The sequence below is a fragment of the Phacochoerus africanus genome, chromosome 10 (assembly GCF_016906955.1).
Source record: "Phacochoerus africanus isolate WHEZ1 chromosome 10, ROS_Pafr_v1, whole genome shotgun sequence".
In the NCBI taxonomy this organism is placed as follows: Eukaryota; Metazoa; Chordata; class Mammalia; order Artiodactyla; family Suidae; genus Phacochoerus; species Phacochoerus africanus.
In genome coordinates, this window is record NC_062553.1 from 68,663,851 (window position 1) to 68,682,836 (window position 18,986).

At 37.4% G+C, this 18,986-nt stretch overlaps 1 protein-coding gene across 1 annotated transcript in view; it reads right to left on the minus strand.

Annotated features, from left to right (window-relative positions):
- The window catches only part of ADAMTS3 (ADAM metallopeptidase with thrombospondin type 1 motif 3), a 270,429-nt gene that overhangs the window by 134,820 nt on the left and 116,623 nt on the right, over positions 1-18,986 (minus strand). Inside the window, 1 exon segment of the mRNA XM_047799019.1 lies at positions 18,779-18,935. Within this exon segment, the coding sequence (XP_047654975.1) occupies positions 18,779-18,935 (157 nt within the window).

An 18,986-nucleotide genomic window follows, 5' to 3' on the forward strand; every position in this document is an offset into this window, starting at 1 on the left:
CAATTAGATAGGAAGGGTTAGGGAGGCTATAGTGAGTGTGACAGAAGCCAAGAGAACAGAAAATCTAAAGAAACAATATGTCATCAAGTGTCATGAGGCCCAAGAGAAGGAGTTCTAAGAAAAGAAAAAGTCTGTTGAAACACTTAAGTGTCTGTCAGTATCTTGGGAAAAATGCTCATATAAAGCGTTGAGGATGAGAGCCAAGCTGAGGGGGAGCTGGATAAGAGACAAAGTAACAAGAAGAAGGGAGCAAAAGAAAATATATTCCTCACAGAAATTTGTCAACAATGGTGATGAAAAATATCCACAAAGAGGTAAAAGGGTCCAAGTTCCCATCCAGCATTTATGAGGACAGAGACCTCAGCCATCCAACCGTGCACTCTCAGCATCTCCCACTTAAGACCCATGAGCATTTTTGTAAAAGTTCATGAAAATAAAAGATGCCTCTAGAATAAACTAAATGGGTGGCAAACTTGACATCCTAAATCTGGAGCACCCCACAATCTCTTCTGTGCCATGCCAGTCTTGGGTCCCATTCGATGACCTGCCTAGGACTCTCAGACTATGTATTGAAGTCTCCCCCAGACCATCAACAGGGACTTCACTACATAGTCTGGCTTTGATTAACAGACATCTGAGGTGACAAGCACTCTTCTTAGATTCTCTTCCTTGGAATTTTATCCTATGAGTTAGAGAGAAATTTTGACACTGTGGGTTTTCCTATATGTCACACTGGCTAGCATACATAGACTTTCTTTTTTTTTGCCTTTTCTAGGGCTGCTTCCTGCAGCATATGGAGGTTCCCAGGCTAGGGGTCTAATCGGAGCTGTAGCCACCGGCCTACGCCAGAGCCACAGCAACGTGGGATCCGAGCCACGTCTGTGACCTACACCACAGCTCACGGCAACGCCGGATCCTTAACCCACTGAGCAAGGTCAGGGACCGAACCCGCAACCTCATGGTTCCTAGTTGGATTCGTTAACCACTGCGCCATGACAGGAACTCCCTAGACTTTCATTTTTGACCTTCCTGACACATATCACCTGAAAGATCCCCTTGTTTCACTATTTTTAATTAAGGTCTAGTTGATTTACAATGTCTCTTCTATTTCTGTTGTATAGCAAAGTGCTTTTGTTCCATTTTAAAAGTACCTTCGAAACTTCAAAAAAGACTGTGGAAAAACATTTTTAATAATTTTTCTTGGGCAAGGTACTTGACATTTCTATCAAAATCAATCACTTATTCATTCAACTGATATTTATTGAAGAACTTCTCTGTGCTGGTCTCTGTGCTAGACTTGAATAAGCAATGTTGAGCAAACAAGAAAGACTGGGGTAATCCCACCTATTTTATGACACATAATTCTTGGAAGAATCAAATGAAATAAAGTATATGGGAGAATTTTGAAAACAGTCTAGAAAAATATTTACCATAGTGCAAATCCTTGGCTTGTGCTAATAAGAGAAATAATTAATCATATACCTCTTTTTACATTTAAATTTAAAATTAAGTAAAACAAAAAATTCAGTTCTTCGGTCACACTAGTGAAACCAGACACAGCCCTATGGGGCTCCTGGGTGCAAGAGCCTTTCTGTGTTCCCCATTTCTTGTTCTTGGGAAATGGGCCTCGTTCAGCCTCCGTGGTCTTCCCTGAGTTTCAAGGTGCAGGCCAGACAGTTGCTGGTCAGGGAAGGAAGGGGATACAGAGACTAGGAGGAAGCGTCTAGCAACAAGAGTACAGCTTGGGACAGGGTCCCGGTTCCCTCTCAAGGAATATAATAATAATATAATATAATAATATAAGCATCTTATACACCTAAGAGAAAAGTTCTATTTCTTATGCTTCTTTTAGAAATGAATACTTTAAAACTGAACAGCTTAGAGTCCTTCTTTGTCTTTCTCTCTGACTTAATTATACCCTAAACAGAATCACCCATAAACTAAAGATTAGGCACCCTGAGCATAATTACCTGTGGGTTAAAGATTATCAGCACATGATGTTTTTCAGGAACTTTTCTGGTTTATTCTAACCCCTGATCAATCCGCCCTTTTTGCAAGTAGTTATTCTAGGCAATAACCCAGAAGAACACCATCATGATCATACCAAGATCTCCTGACTCCAGCTTTGATGACTAAGATTCCCCCAAAGAAAGAAGAATGCATATTTGTCCCCACCCTGACTCCTATCTGAAACCCTGTTTTTCTCTGTTTTACTATAAAACTCCATGCAATTCTTTCTAAGGCGGGGGGCACAGCCTTTATTGGCATTAGCCCGCTGTGATCCTCCTTTGCCTGGCAAAGCAATAAAGCTATTTTTTTCTCCTTTACCCAAAACTCTGTCTCTGCGTTTCAATTTGGCACCCACAGACAGAGGCTGAATTCTGGCAACACTAGTCATGTCTCAATTGCTACATTACCACATGGTTACATTACAATAACAACAGTGGCTACATTACAGTATGGTTACCATAGGATAGCACTGTGGTAGAACATTTCCACAACCCAGAAAATCCTATAGGAAAGCAATCTCCTAGAAGCTGAAAGTAGAACACGAGGGTGAGCATTTGCATGATATCAAAAGGAGAAAAACAAAAGTGATGCTGTGATGAAAACATATTACAAATCACATGCTCAAAGAAAGATAGCTAGTGGTTCTTATAAGGTTATAAAACTACTGCAAAGGGAAAATGCAGTCATGATTTAAAAAAGTAGTAAGTGGTAACTTTCATTGAGTGCTTAGTACATGTCAGGAACTAAAACCAAGCGCTTTACATCAATATAAGATTAATCCAAAGACAATCCTTTGAAGTAAGTACTATTATTTTCTCTGCCTGTCAATGAGGAAACTGAGTCACTGATAGATTAAGTAACTTGATATAGGTCACAAGCTACTTAATGGTAACTTTGGGGCTGAAACTATATACCAAAGAAAAAACTTTGGGGCAAAACTATACTAAAGAAAAAAATACTTTACTGCATCAATAACCGTTAAAACACTGAATCAATTTGGTTAAATTAGTTATTACGTAAAAAACAAAAAACAAAACTCTCAAGGTAATATAATTTATATATGTGCCTTTTCTACTCTTAGTTGTTAGTAGTTATTAATAATAATAATACCACCATATTATCACCACCATGTATCTACCTATACTTTTGTCTTGCTTCCTTGGGAATGTTTTCCTTTCTTCCCAGTGATTGTAGCCTGACATCCCTTCTCTGAACTCCTTCAAACACTCCAGCCTTCACTGATGGCTCTAGTCCCATAATAAATTTTCTTTCTTTTTTTTTTTTTTTTTTACTTTTGTAATCTCATTCTTTTTTATTGTTATTTCCCCCAACATACTTTTTTCTTCCACTGTGCAGCATGGGGACCCAGTTAAACATACAGGTGTACATAATTTTTTCTCCCATTGTTGTGCTGTGGTCTAAGTATCTAGACATAGTTCTCAGTGCTTCACAACAGGATCTCATTGTTAATCCATTCCAAAAACAATAGTTTGCATCAGTTAACCCCAAGCTCTCAATCCATCCCACTCCTTCCCCCTCCCCCCAGGCAATCACAAGTCTATTCTCCAAGTCCATGGTTTTCTTTTCCGTGGCAAGGTTCATTCGTGCCTTATATTAGATACCAGATATATGTGATAATCATATTGTATTTGTCTTTCTCTTTCTGACTTACTTCACTCAGGATGAGAGTCTCTAGTTCCATGTTGCTGCAAATGGTATTATTTTCTTCTTTTTTATGGCTGAGTCATATTCCATTGTGTATATATACCACATCTTCCTAATCCAATCGTCTGTCAATGGACATTTGGGTTGTTTCCCACTCTTGGATGTTGTGAATAGAGCTTCAATGAACATGTTGGTGCATGTGTCTTTTCAAGGAAAATTTTGTCCAGATATATGCCCAAGAGTGGGATTGCTGGATCATATGGTAGTTGTATGTATGGATTTCGAAGGTACCTCCATACTGTTTTCCATAGTGGTTGTACCAGCTTACATTCTCACCAAGAGTGCAGGAGGGTTCCCTTTTCTCCACACCCCCTCCAGCACTTGTTATTTGTGGACTTATTAATGATGGCCATTCTGACTGGTGTGAGGTGGTATCTCATGGTAGTTTTGATTTTCATTTCTCTTATAATCAGGGATGTTGAGCATTTTTTCATGTGCTTGTTGGCCATCTGTACATCTTCCTTGGAGAAATGTCTATTCAGGTCTTTCACGCATTTTTCAATTGGGTTGTTGGCTTTTTTTGCTGTTGAGTTGTATAAGTTGTTTGTATATTTTAGAGATTAAGCCCTTGTCCGTTGCATCATTTGAAACTATTTTCTCCCATTCTGTAAGTTGTCTTTTTGTTTTCTTTTTGGTTTCTTTTGCTGTGTAAAAGCTTGTCAGTTTGATTAGGTCCCACTGGTTTATTTTTGCTTTTATTTCTGTTGTTTTGGGAGACTGACCTAAGAAAATATTCATAAGGTTGATGTCAGAGAATGTTTTGCCCATGTTCTTTTCCAGGACTTTGATGGTATCTTGTCTTATATTTAAGTCCTTAAGCCATTTTGAGTTTATTTTCATGCATGGTGTAAGAGTGTGTTCTAGTTTCATTGATTTGCATGTACCTGTCCAGTTTTCCCAGAACTGCTTGCTGAATAGACTTTCTTTTTCCCATTTTATGTTCTTGCCTCCTTTGTCAAAGATTAATTGACCATATGTGTCAGGGTTTATTTCTGCATTCTCTATTCTGTTCCATTGGTCTGTATGTCTGTTTTGGTACCAGAATCACACTGACTGTGGCTTTGTAATATTTCCCGAGGTCTGGGAGAGTTATGCCATAACACATTTTCTAGATCAGTCATTATAAGGCTGTTTAGTTGGTTTACTTTAATTGAATGTTTTTTTATCAGTCTTTATACCCTACTGGAGAGTATATGTTAAGTACCAAATAAACAAATATATTTTGTATCAATAATACACTAGATGTTTACCCTAAAACTCATCATTAATAATTACATATTATGTCTTCATCCTTTGTGAAAGCATAAGCTGTAGATACTTATTCAATCTCTGATCAATGTTTTCGTTTTCTTAAGAACTATCTGAAAAATGTGAGCTCTTCTTCTTTGTGAGATGGGAAATAGTAAAGACTATTTAAAAGATACACATTAGATAGTTTTGTACCAAAATAAAAACTGCTTAGATTTTCTGATTCCTTTATAGTGTTCTAAAGACCCAGTTTAAGATCTAATTTTAAAACTGGCTCAAGAGATCATATTCAAATGTTTGAGTCTGTTTTTACAGGATATCCTTGGCTAACTTTACTCTAAGAAATTTAACACAGTTGGACTGTATTCCTTTGGCTATGAAGTACCTTTCACAGGAATGGCTATTAAGGTGGGGTTAAAGTATGTGTGCAAAGGGGGTGGAACAGAGAGTGTGCTTGATCCTATCTTAATACAACATATTCTTATGTCAATCAAAATATGTTTTATGAAATAATCACTTGTATTTTAAACCCTAGATCCAGAAATATAAGCAGTATTCTTGATGGGTTAAACACTGGGCACTTACAGTTTCACACTCCTGCTAGTTTTTCTGCTGTCTATCACATTCAAGTTGTTCTTTTAAGCATCGGTTACTGGAGCTGGGACCTAAGGTAAGGGACTGCCTTCATGACTGGTCTTATTAATTTTTCCTTTGTTATTGCCAAGAATTGGAGAAGACTAAAACAGATGACTTCCCTATTTGTACTGAAGGAGGATTGGACATGGTACCTCTGTCACTTTCAACACCAGTATTCTCTCTCTGGACCAAAAGTTTGAAAAATCTGCAAAAGTAAGTAAATGGGCTCCTGAGGACTATATTAATACTACTTTTCTCTGATTTGCATAAAGACACTTCTCTATCACAAATAAAGCATCCAGTTCTATATTTATTAAGAGGATAGATTTGATTTCTTCTTTTAATCACAAGTAAAATACTGTAGAATCTGGGACAAAATTCTTTATTTACAGATATTAGTTGGAAAGCGAAAATAACCATCAAGTAGGATTAAGACTCTAAATTTAGATGTATAGAAACTGGAAAACTGATTCCAAAGTTCTTCTACTGACTCAGGATGTCAAAACCATAATTGTATTTAGTTGTAGAATACAATTCATGAGGTAAGGTATACTTGAGTTATAAAGACAAATTTATTTTTTTCTGAGATTAATTCCACGTTAACCCTGTTTTGCACTATTTTGTATTTGACATCTTATAATTCTTCATCCCAAATTACATGGATAAAATGAGGAGGGCATAATTCTAACAAAAGCCCTTTCAACAAACCCTTAATATATATGATTTATGCAACTACAACAACATGGAACTATAACAGTGTGAACCACAGAAAGAGGCTTTTTTTGTGCAATGGGGATGATATTTGGAAAATTTAATCAGTCTTCTCTGCATTTGTGCTTCCATGACTTGCTAATTATTCTCAAGAACTAGCTGGGAGGCTGGAGAGGGAAAGCATGGAGTCTGTGGGACACTAGGATAACTGCATCAAGAATATAAAGAGATTCAACATTCAACATCTAGAGTTCAAATAAGACTTTGCAAAATAAAAGATATCTGTAGGCTAAGAGAGAAAGAATTTCCAGTTCTCTTAGTTCTCACATAACATATCAATGCTAGGCCTGGAGATAAGAATATAGAGAGGTTTTATTTGTTGTTTTTTCATTTGAGTTTTCCTCCTCTAAGAGAAAGTCTTGGCCATCATCAGTCTTAATCATGGGGCTAGAGTAGTAAAGAAAAAGCACTTATTTAGAGAAACAGGGAGTTCCCATCGTGGCTTAGCAGAAACAACCCAACTAGTACCCATGAGGATGTGGGTTTGATCCCTGGCCTCCCTCAGTGGGTTAAGGATCCAGCGCTGCCGTGAGCTGTGGTGTAGGTCACAGATGCGGCTCAGATCCCACAATGCTGTGGCCGTGGTGTAGGCCAGCAGCTGTAGCTCCTATTTGACCCCTAGACTGGGAACACCCATATGCCGTGAATGGGGCCCTAAAAAGAAAAAAAAAAAAACGAAAAAAAACAGAAGATCAAAAAAGCATGCTTGGCCCTTTTGATCTTGGACTGCTTCAGAGATGAGGAAACAAATAGGAGCAAAGAGACGCTGATTCTGATTTCTTCCCAGTTCCTTTCAAGGCAAAATCTCAGGAGAAGAGACACAGTGATAAAACATACACATCTCCATGGACCTCCTAGAACCAAATCTGTGTCCCTGATCTATTTGGAGGCCTCTGGAAGGAGAACACTATTTGCTAGCACATCGATCCAGTGGCAGCCAAGGAAGCCACAACTCCCCTTGGTTCTTGCGCTGTAAGAACAGCAATAATTGGATTTCCTGGGGAGCCTGTCAAAAAAGTCTGCTGAACCAGTATCCATGTGGTCCCACTACAGAAGTTGTGGGTGGATGACTTGGGCTGGGGAAATAAGAGTCTTAGCCAGAACTCGGGGTGGTCTGCAGCACCCCTGAGAGCAGACTGGAGACAAGCAGGGAAAACCCAGCAGCGAATGCCAGCAGGGCTAGCAGCAGCCAGGTAGACAAGGAAAATCAGCCCACTGAAGCCCACTCAGCCAGCCACAGAAGCCCACAGACCAGTGAATGTATAAAACTTCTGTACAAAATCAAAATGTGATGCATTCCACAATTAGGGTACAGGAGGCTTTTTTTTCCCCTCCATGAATATATGTAAGAATTAACTACAAAGTCACCACTCTATTAATAAAAGGGAGGTCTGGTTACATAATTTCTACTACTTAGTGTAAAATTCTTGGCTTCCTATATCCATTCAGCTTCTATTTAGGATACAGAACTGGAAGTTAATTCAGACTATTTGACTTGTTTTGTCAAAGTTGTCATAAGGTCACAAAAGGATGAAATAGAGAAGGGTGAGACGTGCTTGAGGTCTTAGTCTCAATATGACTGGGCCCATGTAACTAGGATAAATGAAAAGTCAAAAAAAAAAGTGTGGATTTACTCAAGAATCAAAATCTGGGTGCTTCCTATAATCATGATTTTGTCCAACATCAATGCTTATAGCTCTCAAATCTATCAAAATAATCCCAATGTACATCATACATATTCAGTAATAATTTGTAGGAGGCTGAGATACCAGGATGTTAGAATACATCTTCTATAAATTTAAAAGGAAGAGTATTAGTAAGTGATGGTGTTTAAAAACTGCCCGGGGGGGGGGGGGGGGGGCTATAACGACTGCAACTACTCCCACTGACTTTTCAAATATTGGGTCATCACAGATGAGAGAAAACCATTTTTTGCCTGATTGAATCAATCATACCTCCTTTAAACATAAATAGGCAAGGCAAGTGCATCAACTAAACCTAGCAATGATCCCCCTAGGACTTCCCACTGAATTCAAAAGCCAAACCCAGGATCATGGAATGAGGGAGGACAATGCTTATTTGCATCAAATTCCTATATTGGCTTTATCTACATATGTCATCCAAACCAGGAATTAAAAAGCTGTCCTAACATCTCTTTTTTTTTTTTTGTCTTTTTGTCTTATTGGGGCAACACCCATGGCATATGGAGGTTCCCAGGCTAGGGGTCTAATTGGAACTGTTGCCGCCGGCCTACGCTACAGCCACAGCAACACCAGATCTGAGCCGCATCTGCGACCTACACCACAGCTCATGGCAATGCCGGATTCGTAACCCACTGAGCGAGGCCAGGGATCGATGCTGCAACCTCATGGTTCCTAGTCGGATTTGTTAACCACTGAGCCACGACAGGAACTCCTGTCCTAACATCTTAATCTCTTGTTACAAAAAGGTTGTCAGTGACATTTTATTAGTATGGGGCACAGGACATAAAAAGAATCTGGCTTTATCATTCAACTATCTCACCAGAAGAGGCTTAGACATTGATTTTATCCTCTTAGTACAAAGGTTAAAACTTGTACTGATAAAATTTGCAAACATGAAAACAAAGCCTGCCAACATGCTGAAACATAGGACTGAAGTTAGAAGGCATAAAGTCAGAATGCATAAGTTAGAATGCATAAGAAGTTAGAATGCATAAATATTATTCTTAACATTTCAAGAGATGTCTAGAGGAAAACATGGGCAGGGGACTTTTGACATAAATTGCAGCAATATCTTTTTTTTTATCTTTTTTTTTTGTCTTTTTGTCTTTTCAGGGCCACACCCATGGCATGCGGAGGTTCCCAGGCTAGGGGTCGAATCAGCAACTCAAGATCCGAGCCATGTCTGTGATCTTCACCATAGCTCATGGCAATGCTGGATCCTTAACCCACTGAGCAAGGCCAGGGATCAAACCCGCAACCTCACGGTTCCTAGTCGGATTCATTTCCACTGCGCCATGATAGGAAATCCAAGCAATATCTTTCTTGACCCATCTCCTAGAGTAATGAAAATAAAAACAAAAATAAACAAATAAGACTTCACTAAACTTAAAACCTTTTGGAAAGCAAAGGAAACATCATAAAAAAAAAAAAAAGACAACCCAGAGAATGGGAGAAAAATCTTTGTAAACAAAGTGACCAACAAGGGATTAATCTCCAAAATATACAAACATCTCATGCAGCTTTACATCACAAAAAGCCGAACTCAATCAAAAAATGGTCAGAAGATCTAAATAGACATTTCTCCAAAGAAGACAGAAGGCCAAAAAGCACATGAAAAGATGATCTACATCACTAATCATTAGAGAAATGCAAATCAAAACTACAATGGGGTATCATCTCACACCCGTCAAATGGCCATCCTCAAAAAGTCTACAAACAATAATGCTGGAGAGTATGGAGAAAAAAGAACCCTCCTACACTGTTGGTGGGAATGTAAATTGGTGCAACCACTATGGAGAAGAGTATGGAAGTTCTTTAAAAAACTAGATATAGAACTACCACAGGATCCAGCAATCCCACTCCTGGGGATATATCCAGAGAAAACCATAATTTGAAGAGATACATGCACCTCAATGTTCACTGCAGTACTATTTAGAAGAGCCAATACACAAAAGCATCATGAACAGCCATCAACATAGGAATGGATAAAGAAGATGTGGTATGTATACACAATGGACTATTATCCAGCCACTAAAAAGAACAAAATAACGCTATGTGCAGCAACATGGATGGACCTAGATAGTATCATACTAGGTGAAGTAAGTCAGACAGAAAAAAGACAAGTATCTTTATATGTAGAGTTTATTAAAAAATGATACAAAAGAGGAGTTCCTATCATGGCTCAGTGGAAATGAATCTGACTAGCATCCATGAGGACACAGGTTAGACCCCTGGCCTCGCTCAGTGGATTAAGGAAGCACCATTGCCTTGAGCTGTGGTGTAGGTCTCAGACATGGCTTGGATCCCGTGTTGCTGTGGCTGTGGTATAGGCTGGCAGCTACAGCTCTGATTCGACCTCTAGCCTGGGAACCTCCATGTGCTGTGGCCCTAAAAAGACAAAAAAAAAAAAAAATATATATATATATATACACACACACACACACAAAATAACTTATTTTCAAAATAGAAACAGACTCACAGATGTAAAAATCAAAGGAGAGGGATAAATTAGGAGGTTGGGATTAACAGATACACATTACTATATGTAAAATAAATAACAAGGACCACCATACACCACAGAGAAGTCTATTCAATATTCTGTAATAGCTTATATGGCAAAGCTGATTCACTTTGCCATACACCTGAAATACAATATTGTAAGTCAACTATACTCCAATAAAATTTTAAAAAGAGCACGTGACAATCTATAAAGCATAGCAAAAGAAATAAACTCTTCCACAAGTATTGTCTTAAAAATATAGTTAAAAGACTGACCTTTGGACAAGAATATACACAAAATCTTAGGATGCTTCATATTATTAATCAGAACTCTGAAATAATGAACAAATAGAGTAGAATCAAAGAATAAGTTAATGTGAAATGGCATATGAGTAGTTACAATAATTGTGAAAGATGAACAAAAAACAACAACAAAAACCAAGTTGAATCAATACCTCTTGTCAGAAATTTTCTCCTAGATGCTTATATTAAGGTACTGGAAAGTGACATAGGAATATGCTGTATATAATTACATACCTACAATAAACTTTATGTTACCACTTAGGGAAATGGCTCCACATCAGTCTTAAAACAAGTCTTTCTATCACATACAAAGTCCCAAATTCGAGAACTCCCATTAAGGATTTTTAAATTTAGATATTAGACTGGATGGATCACAGCTGAAAACTGGAAGAAAATGTCTGGGATCTAGAAAGAACAAAACCAAATACTCATCTCCCCTTGCCAAATCAGGCACCAAAGAAGCACCTATTTTGGTCTGATTGTAGCCCTCATATTTTAATTCCTAGTCCCTACAATCTAATCTCAATCAATTTTCAAAGTAAAATATTATGTCTGTGATACACATATTTTTTCCCCATTTTTCTCCAACATATATCACCAACCTCATGTCATCTACCTAAAAGATTCCCTGCAGGGGGACAGGTGTAAAAAGCTCCCATTAAAAAAAAAAAAAAAAAAAAAAAAAAAAAAAAGAGGACTGAGAAGAACACACTTGAACCCTCTGCAGGGATGTAAGGATTCCCACACACATACATAAAAGCTGTTTGCAGAATCCCAAAGAAGATGAACAGAAGCAAAGAGCATTGATCCTCATAAATACATTTCAACTTTAAGGTTAATGATGATTTAGCAGGAAAAAGGAAACAAACCATGTCAAATATAAATAAAATCTATTTTATAGTAGATTATCTGCTTTGAAAATAGCAATCACATAAATTGAAAATAGAAATTAAGAAACAAAAGATTACTTAATCTCCAGAAATTTTCAAATTCTTTGCACAAATGCTTCCCTCCCACTTACTAAGGTGAAAGTTTACAAGTTACACATGTAAAAAAAATAAAAACACATTTTGATAATAGGATATATTTTATATTGAGAAAGAGCAAATACATTGTAAATACTAAGTTTTTTCTTGGCATGAATTGCTCCTTCATGAGCCAATAACCAATATAGTTATCTCTAAAGAGGCAATCATTTGATTTAAGAATCAATATTTGGCCTAAGTTATCTAAATTAGCCTTATACCCTACAATAAATTAACTGCTTTCAATTTCACTTCAATCACCCAGATACTATATCTGAAACTGTACAGTTCTCTTTATCCATTAAAGCCACATCAATAACTAAACAGTAATCCAGCAACTCTGAATTCTCAACAGTTTGTGTATTTTCATATTCAATACTTTTTAGAAAAAAATGAGATACATCTTGCAACACTTTAATCCTGGTACTTAAACTTTTATTCCTTTAACTGTACCTATTCATGAAGAGATAGAATAGGAAAAAAAAAAGATAGAATAGGCCCAGTAATACATGTTAATAAAGGAAATAAAGTATTATGCTTTGTGTTTCACATCTGAAGGCCCTTTAAGCCTCACTCTGCTTCTTGATTACTTTATATAATAATTCTGTCTTCAATTTCCTTTTTCTGTCAATAATTGTTATAGCTACCTAGATTATGAAATATACAAAACCAACCTGAAAAAGAATCCCATAAATATTAGTAGTATTTCCATATGAATCCAATGGTGGTACCCTTGACAAAGAGCTGAACCTTAGATTATATTATGAACTAAACTATGAAGCTGTGAAAAATTTTTCATTTAACACCTGCCTAAAAGAATGTTGGCTATTTGACAGATCTTAATGATGTCGTAATATTATGTTTCATGCTTCATTTAAGAAGAAAACATCTGCTAAAATTAATTTCTCTTCTTTGATTTTTTTTTGATGGGTTATAATGCTCACCAGTGTTTCTCTTTGATTAGGGCATAGGTCATGAGAACTTCCAAATACAAAGGGTTAGAGCACCTACCGACATGTCTACAGATGCAAGGAAGGACTCTGTGCCTCAGAAGTTGCTAGCGTCACTAAAATAAGGAATAGTCTTCCCATTGTGCTAGGTCTTGTTTCATAGTTTCATTCCCTGGCAACCAGGAGCAGCTCCCAAATCATTTCTGACTGGTACATGTCTCCCACCTGGGACAAAGACACTCCTTCACGACACCATGACAACCACGCCAGCAACACAAGCACTTGGGTTCATGCAGGAACATGAAAATCCTGAAAGGAAGCTAGGAGATAAAGGCTTACTATTCCTTGTTTCCCACTGGTAGGAAGCAATTACAAAAATTACTTTAACACAAAGCTTCTGGTGAATGAATAGTTTGTAATTTGAGGGGAGAAGCCTAAGGGCCTAGGGATTAAATAAAAAATATGAAAAGAGGAATGATGTCATACAAGTGCAGCCCACTCCCTCCCCTCCCCCCCCAAAAAAAAACAGACTGCCTAAAGCCAACTTCTTATTAATGACAATGTAGACAGACATTCTTAAGAAATGATCAGAAGTATATTTTGTTTTTTATCTGAGTTTTAGACCGATAACTGATTTAACAGTGGATGTGAACTTCATGACCCTTTAACAGTTTATTAACCACATTGTGACAAAATAACATTTCACATCAGTAAAATACTGAATAATTTTCTCCAAACGAAAGATGCTAAAAATGGATGTGATTTCCATACTCCCAAAGCAGAAATTGGAAAAAGTAAATGCAACTCTCCCCCATGATGAAGTAGACAAGTTTCTTTATCAGAAGTATGCCAAGTTTATATTTGTTGTTTAATGAAAAGGATGGTATTCCTTTGCCAGAACCTGGCAGTGCTGTGTGTTATGAATACCTGCCAGCTCTGTACTGGAAAAGACTATTTACATTGCCAAATGTAAAACTGTTTTATTCTTAAAAGAGTATTTCTAGAGTAGAACACTGTATTTGTGATTTCACAAGTTCAATATATTTTTAAACAGCTATTCATATTTTTTTCTTACTTCAAAAGCAATTCAGCTTCCCTTTAAGGGTCGAATAAAGAGAATCTGTGTAATACATGGGAATGGTTGAGGGTTTTTTTGTTGATGTTGTTGTATTGAATTGCACCATGTAATGTATCATCTTGATAGGTTCAAAGCTGTGACTTTTACTGGAGACCTAGATAAACATTCTTAAAGATGAGGAATCAAAATAGATGTCTGCATTTAAGTCAGGTGGAATAGCTTAGGGTTCTTTAGTGTGACAAAAGCATAATTTTTGTTTTATTTTCATTTTTTGTTTTTTAAGGACATAATGTCTTCTCTCCTATAGTGATAGGCAGCAAACCCAGGCTCCCAAACCTGTGCGATGTTCAACTTCTGATTCTCACTGCTACAGAGTACAGAGGTGGGAATGAGAGAGTAGAAGGCAAACAGAGACATTCTAAGCACCTAGGAGCCAACATCTGCCACCCGACTCCAAGATAAGCTTCACTCATCCCTACCACAACAGGTGCATAAGGACATTCATGCATTGACTTTGGGACATGATTATGAACATACATGATGCAGGGTTTTTTTTTTTTTTTAGTTTTACCTGTGTTCCCATGGATCTATGAACTTAATATCCAAAATTATACCCACTTGTCATCCTTCATCCAGCCTATTTCTACTTTTCATTTGAGAAATGTGAATACTAGAAAGAGAATTCTCCAGTCTTCCAGATTAGGATTCTGAATCATCCCTGATCACTAGCGCGCTCTCTCTACCCTAACTTCTACCCCATCAAATAACCCCATCAGTTTTACTTAAACCTCAACCCAATCTGGCTCCTTCTCTCCACCTCACTACTCTTCCCCTGGTTCAGGTCATAATTTATTTGAATTTAGGACACTTGTGACCAACTATAGATCTCAAATGAATGGCAGTTTTGAGTTGCTAAGCTGACCAAGCAAGAAATGTGATCCATGTGATAGCTAGCAAAACAGAGCAGAGTATTTACAGGGACCCTACTGATGAAATTGTGTAGGGAGAGAAGTGCCTTGCTTATTACCAAAACTCCTCCTATGACTTTCTGTTAGAGAAATTTTGAAGACCATAGCCCTCAAATGCATTGCTTTCTAGTGAAGACTTATCTTAGGTATTTTATTCGTCTTCCAACTCCTTGAAGAAAGACCTCATGTTCTCCTAAAATAATTTCCTGTATTGATCCAGAAAAACTCTATTTTATATGGTACCATAGTTTTCATTTATAAATCAGTGTACTTTTATAAACCTAGAATATGTTTAATTTTACATTTTAGAATGACGGAATAAATTATACAAATATATTCTTAATTTTCACTTGGAAAGTATTTAGTCTGTGAAAAGGCTTGGCTCGCAGGCCTGTAACCAAGAAGTTAAAAAGAAGAATTTAAATGTTGTACCATGGTACTTCAAGTTATGAATATGGATTTCTATTTACCATAGGAAGATATTTACACTTTCAAAATATATAGTTACAATTTAAGACTCTCAAAAGGAGGTAAATTGATATCACCAGCAACTCAGTTCAATCAGAACTGCATAAATAAGAAAATAAAAATTGTTAAGCTTATACTAAGGTTTATCATGGAATATTCTCTGAGAACTGAATGGCTCTATTTTGGTTCAAGTTTTAAGGTAACTGGGAGTTAACAAAGGAACCCCTTTTGCTTTGACCCATGACCGTTAAAAACCTTTCCAAAATACATTACTCCAGGTTGTGGCCCACTTCTACTGTAAAGTAATCTTCTATTCGCAATGGAAAAACTCAGTCTTCAGAGTCTGCATTCTTAAAAAGGACTCATTTAATCTGAGTATATTGATATTGGTGCTACTGGAATTTATATTTTTAATAATTTCCCAAAATAATGTCCCAAATTATCCTAATAGCATCCAATTCTTTTAAACTTATATACCTTTACTCTTAAATTATTTCCCCAAATCTAGCATCTAAAACTACAGTAGGTATTAAACAGAATTATTTCTTGCAATTTTCTTATTTCAAGAAAAAATAATCTCTCCTCCTTTATAAATACCATTCTACTGGAAGTACTAAAGGTTGATATTTATAGGGATAGGTAACTTCAGAGACTGGAATGAAGCAAGAGGGTACAGTTTGGTGAAAGTGTAGTCATACATACAGTTTCATACAGAGGGAGCAGACAGGAGGTCAGTCACAGAGCATAATCTTGTTCCCAGCCTCCAGTACATTCCATAATATGTGGGCTATGCTTTTCTAAAAGATGTTTGCCCATTGCTTCAGAAGAGATATTAGATATTGTTAGTATATAATAACCAAGGCCGTAGAAAAGGTACTGTATCCTATTATCTATCCTTTGACATAACCAGTCTTCTGATTTAGAAAATACATTTTAAAAAGCTAAGCATATTTATAAATGAGAATTAACGGTAATGTATTACAACATGAGGACAAGCAATGTGTAACTATTCCACTTTAGCAAAACTCCTAACATGTAAATCTTTTGCACAAAATAATTAATAGCAATAATTAATAACAACAACAGCTGGCATTGATTAGGCATCTATTATTGTTGAGGGCTTCCATTTGCATATATTGGTTCTAATAATTACTACAATTGTGCAATGTATTCTCCATTCACAGATAAAGAAAATGATGCTCAAAATGGTTACCTACGAATCTAACAACTTGATGTTGGAAAACTGTTACTCATATCTGTCGACATAACTGCAAAGTGAATTCTCTTTCTTGACACCACGGTGACCCTGTGGAAGAGGCACACACTTCACAGTCCTTCATCTACCAAATCAGAAATTTCTCAAAAATTTTTCAGGCCATGTTAATTTTAAATTAATTTTAAGTTATACAATTCCATTAGTACAACATATTAAGGGAAGCTGGTGGTGTCTGAAAATCAGACTAACTAGGTAACAACTCTCAAAAGATGATATTAATCTAGAAGACAGATGGCTGCTAAATTAAGATTATCTACATCACTGACATTTCTCTAGGGGAAATTTCCATTGCCTTTAATTCAGAAAGTTGGCCTGGCAAGAGAAAATATAGCTGACCCTCGAGCACCATGGGTTTGAATTGCGTGGGTTCACTTATACGTGGATTTCCTTCTACAGTAAATGGTACAGTACAACATGGCCCACCGAGCTTCAGTGGTTCTGGAGTTGGTTGAATCTGCCTATGCAAAACCGCAGATACTGAGGACCTGCATATACAGAAGGCAAACTATAGATTGTACTTGGATTTTTTTTTTTTTGTCTTTTGTCTTTTCGAGGCCTGCACCCGAGGCATATGGAGGTTCCCAGGCTCGAGGTCCAATTGGAGCCGTAGCTGCTGGCCAACGCCAGAGCCACAGCAACGCAGGATCCGAGCCGTGTCTGTGACTTACACCACAGCTCACGGCAACGCCGGATCCTTAACCCACTAAGCAAGGCCAGGGATCGATCGAACTCGCAAACTCATGGTTCCTAGTCGGATTTGTTCACCACTAAGCCACAACGGGAACTCCTTGTACATGGATTTTTTAAAGCAAAGAGAGTTGGCACCCCAAACCCAGCATTGGTCAAGGTCTAAAGACTTTTGGAGATTTAGTTAAAAAAAGATAAGATTCCCAAATTTCCTTTCTCCTCCATAAAGGGAACTCCTAAACCCAACTTATAAAAACATCTCTTGGAGTTCCTGTCGTGGCTCAGCAGAAACGAATCTGACTAGCATCCATGAGGACACAGGTTTGATCCCTGGCCTTGCTCAGTGGGTTAAGAATCCAGCGTTGCCCTGAGCTGTGGTTGTAGGTCCGCAGCTTGGATCTGGCATTGCTGTGGCTGTGGCACAGGCCAGCAGCTACAGCTCTAATTCGACCCCTAGCCAGGGAACCTCCATATGCCATGGGCGTGGTCCTAGAAAAAGACAAAATCAATCAATTGATCAATCAATACATCTCTTTAATACCAAGTTACTTTTGTATCTCATTAAAACAAAAGAACAAAAATAGAAAACTTTTATGTGCCATAATTGACTTGACTTTAGTGGTCCAGCCTACCTTGAAATAAATCAACACAATCATTCAATTCACTGTCTCTTCCACATTTTAAAAAGTTTTGCAAGATAAAGTCAAATAGTACTCTTATCTTTAAATCTATCTGTCATGCTGGTCTTAAGCTACAATTCTTTGCCCTGTCAATATATCTCATTTTAAAAGTTTTAAAATCATGTTAATAATGTATATTTTAGATACTTCTGGAAGATACAAATATTTTCCAATTTTAATACAAATTAGAGAAAAGACCACTTTAAGGTGGAACTTTAAAAGAAATCATAAATTACAAACAACTGAGGCATGCAACAAGGCCCTGAAATAATACCTTAACATATGCCTCTATGCATTTAAAAAAAGCAAGTCGGGAGTTCCCGTCCCAGCTCAGTGGCTAACAAATCCAACTGAGAACCAGGAGATTTTGGGTTCGATCCCTGGCCTCGCTCAGTGGGTTAAGGATCCAGGGTTGCTGTGAGCTGTGGCGTAGGTCACAGACGCGGCTCAGATCCCGCGTTGCTGTGGCTCTGGCGTAGGCCGGTGGCTACAGCTCCGATTGGACCCCTAGCCTGCGAACCTCCACATGCCGTGGGTGCAGCCCAAGAAAATACAAAAAGACAAATAAATAAATTAATTAATTAATTAATTAAAAAGGCAAGCCATATTTCATGATTTATAAATATAAACGTCTTGCTACCTCCACGTTATATAGAAGCACATGACAATCACATTCTCTTAAGGGATGGGAGGGTGGTTTTCATCACATGTTAAACTCAGTTAGTTAATAAACCTTGTCAAAGATGCCTACCTCCGTAGTGGAAGTCTTGGGACATGTCCACGGGAGCCCGCTCTACTGCTGATCTCTTGTAGACAACATGAATCCTTCCTTTTTCTTCCTCCATCTGCTTACCTCTTTCCAAGGGTTCAATGAAATACTCATCATTATCACTTTTTATCATTCCAGCCTAGAGAAAACATAAAATGTGTTCATTTTAAAAGAAATATCTATCTTCTTG